This window comes from Taeniopygia guttata, chromosome Z (assembly GCF_048771995.1).
Source record: "Taeniopygia guttata chromosome Z, bTaeGut7.mat, whole genome shotgun sequence".
In the NCBI taxonomy this organism is placed as follows: Eukaryota; Metazoa; Chordata; class Aves; order Passeriformes; family Estrildidae; genus Taeniopygia; species Taeniopygia guttata.
In genome coordinates this window covers 7,631,304-7,645,681 of record NC_133063.1, presented here as the reverse complement: position 1 = coordinate 7,645,681, position 14,378 = coordinate 7,631,304, and the positions used below count along the sequence as shown (strand labels likewise).

General features: G+C 41.7%; 1 protein-coding gene across 15 annotated transcripts in view; it reads right to left on the bottom strand.

Moving 5' to 3' along the window:
- Positions 1 to 14,378, bottom strand: part of NRG1 (neuregulin 1) — a 455,187-nt gene that overhangs the window by 7,814 nt on the left and 432,995 nt on the right. For 10 of the 15 annotated variants that reach the window (XM_072921880.1, XM_072921877.1, XM_072921876.1 and 7 more), the window contains 5 exons: positions 11,145 to 11,168; positions 6,612 to 6,714; positions 2,976 to 3,102; positions 2,320 to 2,450; positions 1,595 to 1,798 (listed from right to left, as the gene is read on the bottom strand). In XM_072921880.1, coding sequence (XP_072777981.1) covers positions 1,595 to 1,798; positions 2,320 to 2,450; positions 2,976 to 3,102; positions 6,612 to 6,714; positions 11,145 to 11,168 — 589 coding nt within the window. Of the gene's footprint in view, positions 1 to 1,590; positions 1,799 to 2,319; positions 2,451 to 2,975; positions 3,103 to 6,611; positions 6,715 to 11,144; positions 11,169 to 14,378 lie in introns of those variants that run through there. The other 5 variants (XM_072921875.1, XM_002190053.7, XM_072921873.1 and 2 more) reach the window with 4 other exon arrangements.

The window sequence follows — 14,378 nt, the reverse complement described above, 5'->3', positions numbered from 1 at the left end:
TATCACAGAAATGTTGCTGCTATTGACCTGTAGTACAACCTTCAAGAGACAAAATAATTGATGAAATGCCTTCTTTCTTCTCAGAGAAAAAAAAAGGAATATGGTCTCCCCTCTCCCCCAACACTGGCCCCCTCCCTCCACGTAAATCTAAAGAGTTTGTATTAGAATGATGCTTTGGGTGTCCCATGCAATGCAGGCAGATAGCAAGTATGGTCTTCACTTCTCACATGCAGATGCCCAAATACACTAAGCTGTACTACTCACCATTGTCAGGCGTGTGGCCGTGCATCCTGCTCGGTTCCCAGGCAGGAGACAACATGGTATTTACTGTTACAGGTCCTGATCCAGCAAAGCACTTAAGCACATGCTGAGCTCTACCCATGTGAGTAATCTTGCTGATTTCAGTGGGCCTACTTGTACAATTAAAAGATAATCTTGTCAAAGTGCTCTGCTGGATTGGAGCCATGGCTGTTTATGTCATGTGAGCCACGTATGTTCAAATTAAATTCCATGGTAAATAACACATAATTTTTAATGAGATGGGTAGTTTATTATGCTTGGTGGTACTACACTCGGGGTCTTTCCTCAGTGAGCCCTCTTCCTGCTGCTTGGCAGTTGTTTGTGTGGCAGAGGGAGTACCACAGAAATGGCGTTTGCCGTACTTGCGCATTCATTTTCTGAAAACCACAATTTGTCTCCTACACAACTCAGTCTCCTTGGGGATTGCTGGCTGCATTTCTGGCATCATGGACACTCCACAAGGCCAAATCCCTTGTGATTTCGAAGTCCTCAGAGAACTGGTCCATAACCTTTTGTTTTCTTTTTCTTCTGCCTATGATTCCAGGGAGAAAAGCTCTTTTTAAATGTCTTGTTTCTTCTCAGTCTTTCTATTGCTATTCTGGGGCCATCTTGAAACTAAAATGCTAGCCTAAACCTGAGCAGGATTTTTTCAGTTGAAGTTTTTTTGTGACTGATGTACTCCTAGGCAGACCTTAGGAGCTGATGAACCAACCTTTTCAGAGAAAAAAATTACCTGGTTAGAAAACTCTTGGCCAGGTTTATTCATAACTATGTATGATTTAATAATGACCTGAATCTTTCTGGCTTGCACTTTGTGTTCCTTGCTTTTATTTAATAAAGGGTTAAGGGGAGTTTTGGAGCCGGAACACTCCAGAAAGTACGTGGTGGATTAATTTTTATGGTGGCATAATTTCTATACTGCTTAGGAGTCCTTAGTGCCCTCCTCCTGTGGATCAAAACACTACTTTCTCACTGCAAAATCCCTCAGTCTTCTCATTTGCACCTTCTAAGAAACTGGTAATTATGCAAAGTTCTGTTTATAGTTTTCAATGGAAATTTCTGACTAATTACTCCAATTGAGCTTTTCCAAGTGTGAACTGCTGGCTTATAGGACTAAACCCAGCAGAGGCAAGAAGGGAAGAAATGCTTTTGGTGGGCTTTAAACTCATCTCTCCACCTTTATGAATAAGCAGTTGTATGTCCTCCAAGAACATCTGCGCTGTCACATTTTCTCCCAAGCTTTCAAACCATCTGGGAAAACACCAGCTGAGAGCAACGAGGCAGTGTGTCCTACCTTTCGCTGTGAGGAGAGTCTCGGTAGGAGTCCGGGGTCTCCCTCGCGTGCCGGAGGAAGCTGCTGCCTTCCCGTGGGCCGCCGATGCCGTTGAGACGGCCCCGCGGCCCTGCTGGGCTGGCGTGCCTGCTGTTCTCCATGGAGGAGCTGACGAGCACCGAGTGGCTTTCAGAGAGGATGCTTTCAGTGTGGCCATTACTCCAGCTGGAGAGCAGGAAAAGAGAAAGGGGGGATGTGAGAGTGGGCTTTGGCGGCAGCTGCCTATGAGCAGAAGGTTACCCAGGGAAAGGAGGGGCTCTGCTGCCACACAGGATCTGCAGCACAAACATCATGTTGGAAAATGGAGCTGCAGAGTTTAGCCAACTGTATGAATCCACAAGCATCAAGGTGATTTTGCACGTATAGATAAAAGGAGAGGGATGGAGGGCTTTCCAGGCATCAGAACTGTCACCGATTTAGCAATTTCAGTGTGGCAGTACTGGAATGCTAGTCAGATAATAAATTCCTGGGAAGATAATTAGTTAGGTGATACAACATCAAATACTGTTAGTCTTGAAATGAAAACACTATGAACGGAACATAGATCTTCCCTGGTTTGTTGTTTTGCAAATATTTTTGGTTTGTTGTTTACACATCTTCCCTGGTTTGTTGTTTTACATCTCTTTGATTTTGCAGCAGCAACAGACTAGGTATTACAGCTGTTATTTGCCTTCCCCCTCCAGTACCTGTGGCTAGGTGTCTGGGTGACTGTCACGGAGTGATGTGTTGTTGAGGTGTAGTGGCTTGTAGAAAACGAGGTCTCTGTTTCTCGCTCGATGACATGCTCACTGGAGATTACATTTTTCGAAACGTACTGCTGAAAAAGCCCAGACAAACCTCAGGTTTACAAACTGTAATTCACAGCACATTTGTAGACATAATTCCCAATCCCTCCTTCCCAGATTTCAGCCTTTTTCATGTGCCAAAGCACAAATTTTGCCACTTTAATACATGCACAAACCATACTGACACACTTGAGCAGGTTCATGTACACCTCTGTGTACATAGCCCATCTAGACTTAAAATAGCAGATAAATGAGGAAAGTAGCAAAGGTCTGCATCTCAATCAAGCTGTAAAAATGTAGCTAACAAGGGAACGAGAAGTCCCAATAGAAAGACATGTGGAAAAGCAACCTCCCATTACCATCACACACACCAAAAATACTACTATTCTCTGATGGAGAAGGCGGCAGCAGATTGTGATAGCAATTTTTTCTGCGAGGACAGAGAAAGCCAAGAGAAATCAGTCACCAGCCTGCAGCAGGCAGATGTTTAAAAGCTGTGGGGTGAGCTTTCCTGTGGCACTGGCAGCCTAGGCTGAAACATGTACAGGGAAACCTACGTTGACCAGCTGGACATTATCCGGCGGCGGGTTGGGGTGGTGCGGCCCATTGGCCATGTTCATCACGTTGTTCCTCTCCGAGCGCAGGCTCTGCCGAAGGCGGTCATGCAACTTCTTCCTCTGCTTCCTGTGCGTGAAACACAGAAACAATTTTAACAGACAAAAGGAAAGCAGCTGCACCTTTCAGCGTATTGATGTTGGTGATAATAATGTAACGTCACTTTTTTTTTTTTTTTTTGCCAGAATTTTCTCCACTGCTGCTAGAGCTCAGAACAAATCTGAAAACCACAGGTCTAATTGCAGCTGGAACTGTGGGGACCTGCACAGGGGGAAGGATATTTGGGATCCCTTCCAGGAGTCAGCAGGACAAATTGGGACAGGAATAAGTGAGAGGAAAAGGGAAGCCATTTCTAAGCAGTGCTCTGTCTTACGAGGAGAATTTTCTGCACTCAGAAGGGGAGAGGATTTCTGCACTCAGTGGGAAGAGATTTTAATCCAGACACCTTGACACCCTCACAGGGCCAAGGCGAAGCTTCTGACAGCCCATCAGGTTACACCTCTCCGTTCACCACAGGGAGCCGAGGTGTCTGTGCCTCAGGGCTTGTTTGCAGACACTGGAACACGGTCTTTGTGATGTGGCAGTCACACATTTTTTGGTGGGATTCATCCCCTACCTCAACAGTGCACCTCAGCTATATAAATGTGTTACAGAGGAGTGCAAGATAAAGCCTTAGAAATCCAAAGTGAGAGTATATGGCATAGGCCTGCAGATTTCCTAGCAGCCTAATGATTAACCAAGTGGATGCCATGGGTGCTAGTGCACTTAGTAGAGCTATCCATGTACTAATGACATGGCTTCTGACTGACTTTGATGCTTCTACTGTCTCCTGTCCTTAGCTGTGGTTTCCCCACTTGCTAACAACATGTAAGTCCTGTGAGGAGAGGCTGTGGGAGCTGGGGTTGTTCACCCTGGAGAAAAGGAGGCTCAGGGTTACTCTATCACTCTCTACAACTGCCTGAAAGGAGGCTGTGGCCAAGTGAGGGTTGGACATCAGGAGGAATTTCTTCATGTAAAGGGTTATTAAACATTGGAACAGACTGCTCAGAGGGTGGTGGAGTCACCATCCCTGGGGGTGTTCCAGAAATGACTGGTCACGTCACTTAGTGCCATGGGCTAGCTGATAAGGTGGTGGTCATTCAAAGGTTGAACACAATCTCACAGGTTTTTTCCAACCTAAATGATTCTGTGATTCTGTAATCCTTCCAGCTCTCCTCAGAAGAGCTTTTCAGAAGATCAGTACAAGCTGTCAGCAGCAAAACTTATGGCATAGTAAAACCTGGCTATGCAGAACACACTAATTAAAACACCAAAATAAATAACCAGAGAAAGGGCTATTCAATTTCAGACTTAATTTATAAGTATTACCCAGTTTTCTGTCATTACACTGGAGAACTTCCACCACACTGTCACAGAATCCAGGGCAGTGAAGGGAGGATGCAAGATTCAACACACTCTGGAAGGCATATGACTTTGGCTCTGGCAAAAGCTAAAATACTGAGCTGTATGCAGAAATGCAGATAATGATGGAAGGGTAGAACAGTGTAAGAGAGAACTACTTTCAATCTTGTTTTGAACTCAAGGGGACTATCCAAGTTTTACAAAAAAGGTGGAGTGAGGGAGAGCAATAAATACGTTGAAGCTTGATAGTCATGAAAGCCTAAAGACAATGAAAACATAATTTGACATACAGCATTTTACGTATTTTCTCTGTGTGTATGTGTCTGGATAGTGGAAAATGCTTAATTTATGTCACATCACATGAATGGCATAAGCAGATACATCTGTCTTGGAAATGCTCCTGGTCTCAGAAGGATACACCCTGTGGTTCATGTGGAGTTTGTGCTTTGAGGATAAACAGGCATCATCTCAGGACATGTAAGGTGTACAGACAGCGCAGTGCCAGGAGATATCTGAGCTACCCAAAGACCTGCTGAGCTGAGAAGCAGCACAAGGTTTTAACTTGATTTCACAGCTCCCTTTCATGAGACTCTGGAGACCTTGTGAGCTGAGAACAATCTGAATTCTTTAACATGGTAGAGAAAGTGGGTTCTAGAAGTCTGTTATCTACAGGACTGAAATCCTGGCACATGTAACCTGGGAATCTGTTCCTAGAAATGTGCATTATTCCCACCTTCAGTGATCAGTGTATTTGAATTTACATGCTTTCATCTGTGCTGTTTGTCCTGTAGTAAAAGGACACTAACTAAAAAAAGAAACAACTCTACAAAACTGAGATGAGATTAACAGGTAAGCTAGTGTACTTAAGAAGCTTTTATCTTCATATAAATGATTTGCAAATAAAGTACCTCTGAATTAAGACTCAGTGTCTGAAGCTAATGCCCTGACAATTTAGTAGCAGTATTTTTTGCAAGGAGACCAACAAAATCTAAGTTATTAGATTATTACATTGGTTGTTCTCCTAACACCATTCCAGGATTTCTCCTGGTTTCTGAGTTTTCCCCTATTTATGGAAAAGAGCGCATGCAAATCACCTCACAGATACCAGTCTGGCATCACTGCTGCATTTGGAAGGCCATGTCCTGGCATGGCACTCTCATCAACTGTTTCTGAAAACAGTTAACTTTTGGTTCACAGTGCTGCTGATGCCAAAACAAGCATCCAGACCCCTGACGGATTCTGTGCCCTCTTTATACAGAAAATCATACTTCAGTATACTAATGTTTGTTGAAATACATGGGGGATGTGATTTCTAAAAGCAGTAATTGATCTGATTTTTTATTACTGTTTCCGCTGCTCCCCACTGACCACTGGCACAAGGTTATGGGTGGGAGCAGTTGTGTGTATGTGTCTGGACTCTCACTGAGAGGGATAAATGATCTCCTTCCTCCCCCACTTTTAACACATCCATTATTGGTGAGACTTACAACAAAAACCAACTGCCAATCAGGCCTTGAAACAGTAAATCAGGTTTACACAAACGTGGAATATTTATGGTAAGGGCTTTCTGTGTTTTGGTGGGGAGATTTATAAGGGCAGCCAGAAGTTTTGGCAGCAGAAATTCTGCTGATCTTCTGTGTAATTTATAGTCCAGAGTGCCTCATACATGTTTGAGAGTCACCCCCAGTAATTTAGATACTCACAGGACGCATTTAAATGCCAACTTTTGCATTCAGAGCACTTTTGTGTTCAATTTTTTGGCCTTTGGTATATAGTAACTTTTAGCATCATTAATTGTGTCCTAAGTACAAACAAATTAGGCTTATAAAATTCACTTCTGAAAAGCAACATGATTCCAGGGTTGGAGTTTGTTCCTTTTCAACTGGGGAAACCAGCTGAAATGGGTGACAGAAAAGAAAACAGACAAAAAAGACAAAAAATTGCGAGTTACATTTGAAGACTGAGAAATCTTACACATACCTCTCTTAATTTTACACTGCTGATGGACATGGAGACTCACATTCCTCTGGCTTGGACCAGAGTACCGTGGTCACAAGTTTGTTTCTTAAGCTCACCTCTGTGGAAGCCCAGATACAACCTTATGCCCAGAGAAGCTACAGACAACTGGGAAGGCCCTGACTAACAACACTGATACAAAATAGAAGAGAAAAGTTTACTTGGTTTTGCAGTAGGCCACCACACACATGATGCCAACTACTAGAAGAGCAATGCAAATGCCAGTTATGGTCAGCACCCGTTTCTGGTACAGTTCCTCAGCTTCTAGAAAGGGACAAAAACAGAGAAAGTCACAACATGGAGGATGGCTAGGCAAGGAGCACACAGTCAACAGCTCTCATGCTACAAACCAAGGCACAGATTCACACAGCCACACCGAGACACAGCCACCACATTTCAGGCAGACTCATTATTGACTGCAAGGAGAACGGGACTACACCACAAACTATTAACACAATACTGGGGATGAGAACAATTACAGAATTACAGTCAAAAGTAACTTTTTTTTTTTTTTCAAGCCAACAAGAACAATATTTAAGAAACAACTTCTTAGTTGACAAAACAGCATTTGCTGGAAATAAAAATGCAGTGTGGTAAGGTAATAACAAGAATTTGCAAATGCTTTGGAAGTTTTGCAAAGACAGCTGGAATGAAAGCCATTTTTAAAGGTCTTATGAGAAATTAATTTTCTTATTATCTTTTTGGATTGTTTTCACATCCAATATCCCTCTGGTCCCATGTCAATTTATATCTCAGCTGTCTTTACAGGAGAAATTTTAAAATACTCTTGTACATTTGAGACATGAGCTTGGCTTGTAATTATATCACCAATGGAAATGAAGACATGTTTTGAGCTCTGGTTGTGAAATTCAGACTCTTTCTCCAGTGCTCCTCCTAAAACAGAGCAATATCAATAACCAGCAGTGCCTTGTGTGAGAGAAATGCAGAGTTTCAACTCGTATCCCTTTGTGACCAACAAAGGAATCCTCTGTGAAGGGTGGCAGCTTGCTCAGTGATGACAACTGGTTACCAATCTCATTCATATTTCACTTTTATAAAGGTGTTAGTAGCACTGCTAATGTTGGGCTGGAGCTACTGATGCTTTCCAGCCTTGCTCATGCTTGGCAGAGAGCACTGCTGAGTGCTCTGCTGGGGAAATGTTATGTAAGGAGCTCTGAAACAGAGGCCGCTTTACAGATGTGGATTTGTGTTCCCACTGTTAGGACAAAAATGGATGTCTAGCTTTACTCAAGTCTTATTTTTGATTAAGCAGACAGACCAACAGTGATCTGCACTATTGACCATGGTCAGAATACCAGCAGGTGATTAAAAATAAATGAATGAATTAGAGATGCGCAGCTTTGCACTACCTTTGGGATAAATGTCAGCATTATTCCTTCTGGAAAGGACTTACATCTGGCTGGTACGGAGATGCACAATGGTCTCTCATGTATGCCATGTATCACTGTCCAAATCATGTGCTATCAAAAATGACACACCAATTCAGGCTGTGTCCTTACTGAACAGGGAGCAGACTTCCCTCCATTGTGTTTCCTGAGCTTGTCTAGTTTTGTTTTAAAGTTGCTGTGGGCAAGTGGCAAATACTCCATGCAACAAACCAAAAAGCAAAAATAAATCTTAATTTCTCTGATACAATGCACCACACCATGGAACAAGTTTGTCTTACAAGCCAAACCCACTGTAAATCAAACACCAGCAAACAGGTCATGAGCACTGTCAGACAAAATTAATAGCACTAATTATTAACAAAGATGGGGGAAGAGGAGAGAAGAAATGAGTGTGGTAAAACTAGGATACTGCAAAAACGTATTAAAGAAAAATAAATAAAACTCCAAGAACAGAAAGTCAAAAAAGGGAAGGAAGAAGTGGCTGAAACTCCAACCAATTCAAACTATGACAAAGGAAAAGAGGAAGGTGAAATATAAGGAAAGACAGGAAAAAAGGGTAGAGAATTCAACTACAGGCCTGGCATAGCATGCTTGGAACTGGAAAAAAACGGAGAGAAGAAATGCTTGAGGACAAAAAAAAAGGTTGAAGCAGAGTGTGAAGGGATTTCTCATACAGCATAACTCCTCACCTAGGCTAGTTAGTGGCACTGGATCCCCTTCCCCTTGCCCTTCTGAAAGCGCTTATTAGTTAGCCATGGAAATGGTGTATTACGAGGATGTCACAGGAAACAGGAGAATTGTGCTAAGCAATTTAGGGGCTATTTTGAAATGCTTTGAATTATTATTTTTTTTTTTATTGTCATGCTGTCAGCTGTTAGCTTATGAAAGCAAAATGAATAATGACATATCAACCTGGGTTTATTTTTTTGGAGCACAAGGGAGAGGAAGTAGAAGATTAATGGTGGACATTCTGCTCAGTTTTTGCACTGAAGGAAACATTGCACTGACTGAGGCTGTTGCAAATGAGCTGGGCAGCTGGCTGGTGATGGCCTGAGTTTGCCAGGGGGCTGGGGCTCATTGCTTATGTGCGGGGGGACTTCCTGGGTGCTCACTCACTGCAGGGGAGGGGGGATGCAGAGAGGGAGCAGGGCTGTGGGTGCAGCCCTGAGGAATGCTCCTAGCACCAGCAAGTCTGCTGGGACCACAGGTCTTGACAGGCATGGGAAATTAAATCCCTGGATCTGCTTTCACAACCTCAGTTCCCTCCTGTGCCCTTTGAAACAAGGCCCTAAGGACGATGCAGCTTGACGTGGTGTGCGTGAATGGTGGTGCTGCCGTGCCCTCCCTCTAACTCTGGGGGCAAGTTCTGCCTGGCAAAGCACAGGCAGCACTTGGGCATGTCATGCCCAGAAAACCAGCAAGCTCTCACATAAATCTGGCCGTGCTCCTGGTCCACAGGGGACAGCCAGAGCCAAATGGGGATGCTCAGGTGTTCTGCAGTGTGGGTGACAGGGGATGCTGCAGCTGGGACAGGACTGGGATCCTGGTTAAGACTTTGCAGGTGGCATGGTACCTCAAAGACAAGCCTTGGACCCTGTTTAAGGCCAAGAAGAGTTTTGTGAAGAACTCGTGTGGAGCACTTGCAGTTATACTACACCTTGCCCCAAAATTGCCTTCTGTCTCTGACCAGTTTATGGAGTCAAGTTAATGACTCCCAGCTAAATAACATATGATGACTAAACTATCTTAAAAAAAAAAATTATAGCAGCCTTGCAGGAAAATCTGTAAAGAATTTAATATGCAGTGATAATTTAGGAAAGATTTTAGCCTGTTAAGTATTAAAAATAATTGCAATAATTTTTTTAACCCTACAGAATGCTAGGAAAATAAAATCAATGTAAGACTTAAGTCAAGGTATTACATAAGCAGCCGCTCAAATATGCATATTATGCAATTAATTTCACATCTCTCTAATTTACATGTAACTGATTATACATGAAGTCCTGAATTTGCTCTGTTTTAAAGTTTTTCTTCTTGCATATCTCTGGGGATTTTTAAAAGAATTTAATTCCAAAACTTGTTCTGCTAAAGTAATTTCATATATAAAGCAACATTTGAATGTCAGTTTTTAAAATTATTTTAATTTAACTCCTCATATGTTAATGTAGCCATACATCTTCCACTACAATCTAATATGTATGAGTGGGAATTAATGCTAACTTAGGGTGATAATAAAAACAAAAATAAGCTGGGTTTTGAGTAATTTTTTAAATTTGAGCTTGTAGTGGGTTTTCCACAGTTCACGGCTTAAGCTAATGACATTTTGTGGGGGCATTTTTAATAAGAACATGAACAAAAACTGCCTCACCATCTGGTTTTTTTTTCTTTCTTCTTTTTTTTTTCCCTTTTAATTTACCAATAATTATAGGAGAGTCCAATCTAAAACTGACCTGGATTTCAAGTAAGCCTATTCAAGAAATGCATTATTTTTACCTCTGAATAAAAACAGCTATTCAGATAAGTACAGTCTATTCATGAATAACACTTAAAAGATCTATTTCTATTATATTTAAAGCTGAAGTGTAAATACAGTACCCACTGACAATGTTCTTGTTGCGTTAAGTTTTAGAAATATTGAATATATTTGCTGAATTGAGGATCTGGAGTCTAGCTGTAAACTTCTACTTAAATTCCTAAATAACTTTCAGTCCACTTTGAATTTGCAGACCTGGAAAGAAACATATATATGCATATATGCATATATTTACAGATATGTACAGGCAACTGATTTACACATGATGTGTAACCACCAAGATGTGGGTTTAGACATAAAATTTTACTTGAAAATCAGAGCTGAACACTGCCAATTTGCATACTTTTAAGTGGCCATAACAGTTCCTCCCTTTTAATATACTAGTTAGACATTTTGCTTAACACTTACAGTGTTTCCAAAACCTAGCAACCCGAGAAAAACTCGCCAAAAGCAGATGTCAAAACTGGTCAAAACTATACAGCAGAAAAAGGAATGTGCACTATGTTATGATCACTCGAGTAATTCCTAGAAATCCTTAAGTCTGAATATCCTATCGATATTTTGATGACCATTTTAGTGAACTGATCTCCACTAACACTTTGACAAGGGTTGTTGTTATAGCTGTATGATCCCTTTTAAAGCATAAAGAAATTGGTTAGGAATTGAAAAGGGGAAGTGGAAAAAAAAATAAAAAGGGGGTTTATCTCTCAGGGTCTAGAATCTGCAGGCTAAAAGGAATGATTGGTCCATACCCATAAATTCAATCCCAAGATGCTCTGCCAATGCAGAAAGTTGTCAAAAAAAGAAAGAAAAAGGAAAAAGTTTCAGAAAAGAGCAATACACTGTACTTAAAAATAAATTACATATGAGAATTACAGCTATTCTGTGTCTGCACATGAAACAGGACAAAGGGCACATGATTATCTGGGCAGTGCTCAAGTGCACCTTTCTTAGCTATGTGACCAGACCTTCTGCAAGGCTTATACACAAAAATATGTATACATGGAGCATCTAACAGGAACCATTAACCCTTAAAGATCTTACTGAGATGAACAGGGCTGTGGCCTGAGGATGCCATGTACAATGGCCGACTGTTCTCACACGGGAACATGACAGCGAAGGGAAGCTCTACCAAAGGCAGCATACCTCTCTAAGTGGGTGTGCATTGCTCTCCCTTCTGACCCTGCTTCTGTCCCAGGAATGTGCACCCTTGCTCTTGAGGGCTGTGACCTGGAGGTGGCTGGCACTGACTGCTCAGTAGTGGGAGTCCTCTGCTTTGCAAATTTCCCACAGCAGGCCTCCATCTCCTGGAAAATGAGGAGCCAACCCCTTTTCCCTGTATTTGGACTGTGCTACCTTCTTGTTGACCAGGTGGATGGACCCTGGGGTGCAGGGCCTGATCCCTTTACACAAATCACATGCCTAAATCAGCACTCCCAGACCCCAGCACCTGTGGGTCAAGATGAACACAGGTTTACCCCCAGCAGGTACCCTAGGAGACCCTTCCCATGGGGCCAACACCATAGCCATGGTAGCTCTTGACTTTTTTCCTTTTTGTGTGCTGTGAACTTTATATCCAATGGTAATTTTCACAGCAAATGGATTTTTTTAATGTAGTTTGCACACACGGGGAATGTCAATTCTTTGTTGCCAATCAGTACCATTTTAAGGGTTAAGTAAGCTGAAATCCATCCAGGTCTCTTCCTAAAGAGCCAGTATCACATGCCTACCTGACCTCTGCTAATAATATAGATTAGTTGCATATAAAGCTTAATTAAACCTTCAGTAAAATGAATGACATGCCCATGCACATATATTGCTGTAATTATGCTTGCTTATAGGTAAGACACCTAGTTTGAAGGTAATTTAATTTTAGGGAAGTCATTCATATCATGCAGTTTCTATTTCATGTAATTCAATAGGAAGTTGGTATTTAAAATCGGAATATATTCTGTCTGGAAGGCCTAACAAGAAAACATGCTGAAGAAACATGCATTGCTTATTCAAACCTAGGTGTTATGTAGCTCAGACTTATCTACGGTATTCCCAGTTATATTCCCTAAATCTGATAAGCAGAACATCCCAACACTTCTCATTTTATAAATAGGTGATTATTTTTGGTAATTTACTACTTAGCCTGATATTTTTGCACACTTTTTACATACAGTGTGGCTTCTATTGAGTATTTGTCTCTACGTGCTCTAAGAATACATACAATTAATTATTTTCAACAACTCAGTTTTCATTCTGGTCACGACTGGGGGGACATGACAGTCTTGTGGGGAAAAAATGCTTAGGAAGCAATTTTTTTTGCCACCAAAATTATTTAAAACTACAACTTGTTGGATATATTGTAGCCTGTACAGAACAAGAGGGTGGTGCTGGGAAATGCAGAACAGAATCCTCCAGAGCTGCATGCTGGGTTTCTGAGTGGTGTGCCTCAGCTGCTGGGCACTGAGGACTTTGGGTGGCTGCTGTAAGGATTCAGGTGGGTGGGTAGCCTGGAGACATGGTGCTGCCCAGCCAGGGGTGAGCACTGCCTCAGGTTTTTGTAGAGAAGTTGCACTGGCAATAAATTGACCCAGCTGGATCATCTGAAACAGCAGAGAGGTCCAGGAAGACCGATTTCAACTCTGAAGCACCAAGGTGTCATGTTTCTTTCTGTGGGTAATGAAAAATGCTAAAAAAATTATCAATTCTTCTTGATGCAATTTCAATTAAAAACAAACTTAAATCTCCTGAACTATCACAGAGCAGACCCCCTGTATGTCAGCCATTTCTATTTGAGGGACTGGGATACAGTCTCTTTGTGACTTTTAGATTCCACTTTGGATCCAAAATCTGGTTCATTTCAATAGTGCTCAGGTTGCAAAATTGGTTTTGAACTTGATGTGTGAAGGTCTCATGGCTCCTGTAAAAGTGCCAATTGGTTCAAATCTCAGGAGCATGCCCTTTCATAATTGAACTATCCTATCATAACAATTTTAGCACTTAGTGAAAATTAACTGAGCAGTTTATAGTGAAAACCTTTCTTTTTAAATTCTGAGCAAAAGACGGACAATGGCATTTTTCAAATCTGCTTGTTCATTTAGGAGTCTTGATCTCAGCACATGAAGTGTACAATTTAGGGTTCTGACAGGCTTAAGAAAATGAAAATTTCAGGTGAGATTGTCCGCTACCTTTATGCAGATGTAACTACTTGAGAAATATGTAGAAAATGAGAAATAGTGAGGTAGTGGAATAGCTAAACACAGACTTTTGAAGACCTGTAGTTTATATGAAAAGGCTGAAAAATTAGGCCATCACAGAGTTAGTGCAGTTTTGGTCATCCTTCTAGAACATCAGAGCGTTTCTCTTGCCCCCTTTAATGCCTCAGCCAGGTTCACTGTGACAGTATGAGGCAAGGGCCATTATCATCTGAAAAGAAAATTTCTTCTGCCCCTCTTGGTACTGTCCCTCTTGCTCATCAGGGCTGTGAGAGCTGGAATGGACACTGATTAAACTGGCGCCTCATGTTGAAGGATGGCATGGACCATGTTCAGGAGATGCCCAAGAAGGGTCAGAGCCTGCCTCTGGCCAGTTCTAAATTCACAATTCATATATCATTGTTAACTAGTGAAGTAAGCAAATCCCTTAGAGTGGGGTCCTTGGTCCATCTGGGGCATTTGAGAAGACAAAGGGTTTACCTGTGATTAAACTCTAGAGACGTTCCCTCAACCTTCTATTAATTCATGGCTTTATCACTGTTTCTTATCCTAGGGATGTGGGTCTCAGATTCAGTCAAATAAAGAAATTGAAATTTTCTAGCCAGGCAAAAGCCTGGGAAAGAGCTGGGAAAGAATGTAAATAATTCTTTACCTCTCTTGTTCTCACATTGTTTATAGTTAAGTTCTATCACTGTGCCTCAAGCACTCTAAACCAATGCTGTAACTTGATTTCACTTTAGAACCAATAGATTTAACCTTTGCGAAGCTATATATAAAAGA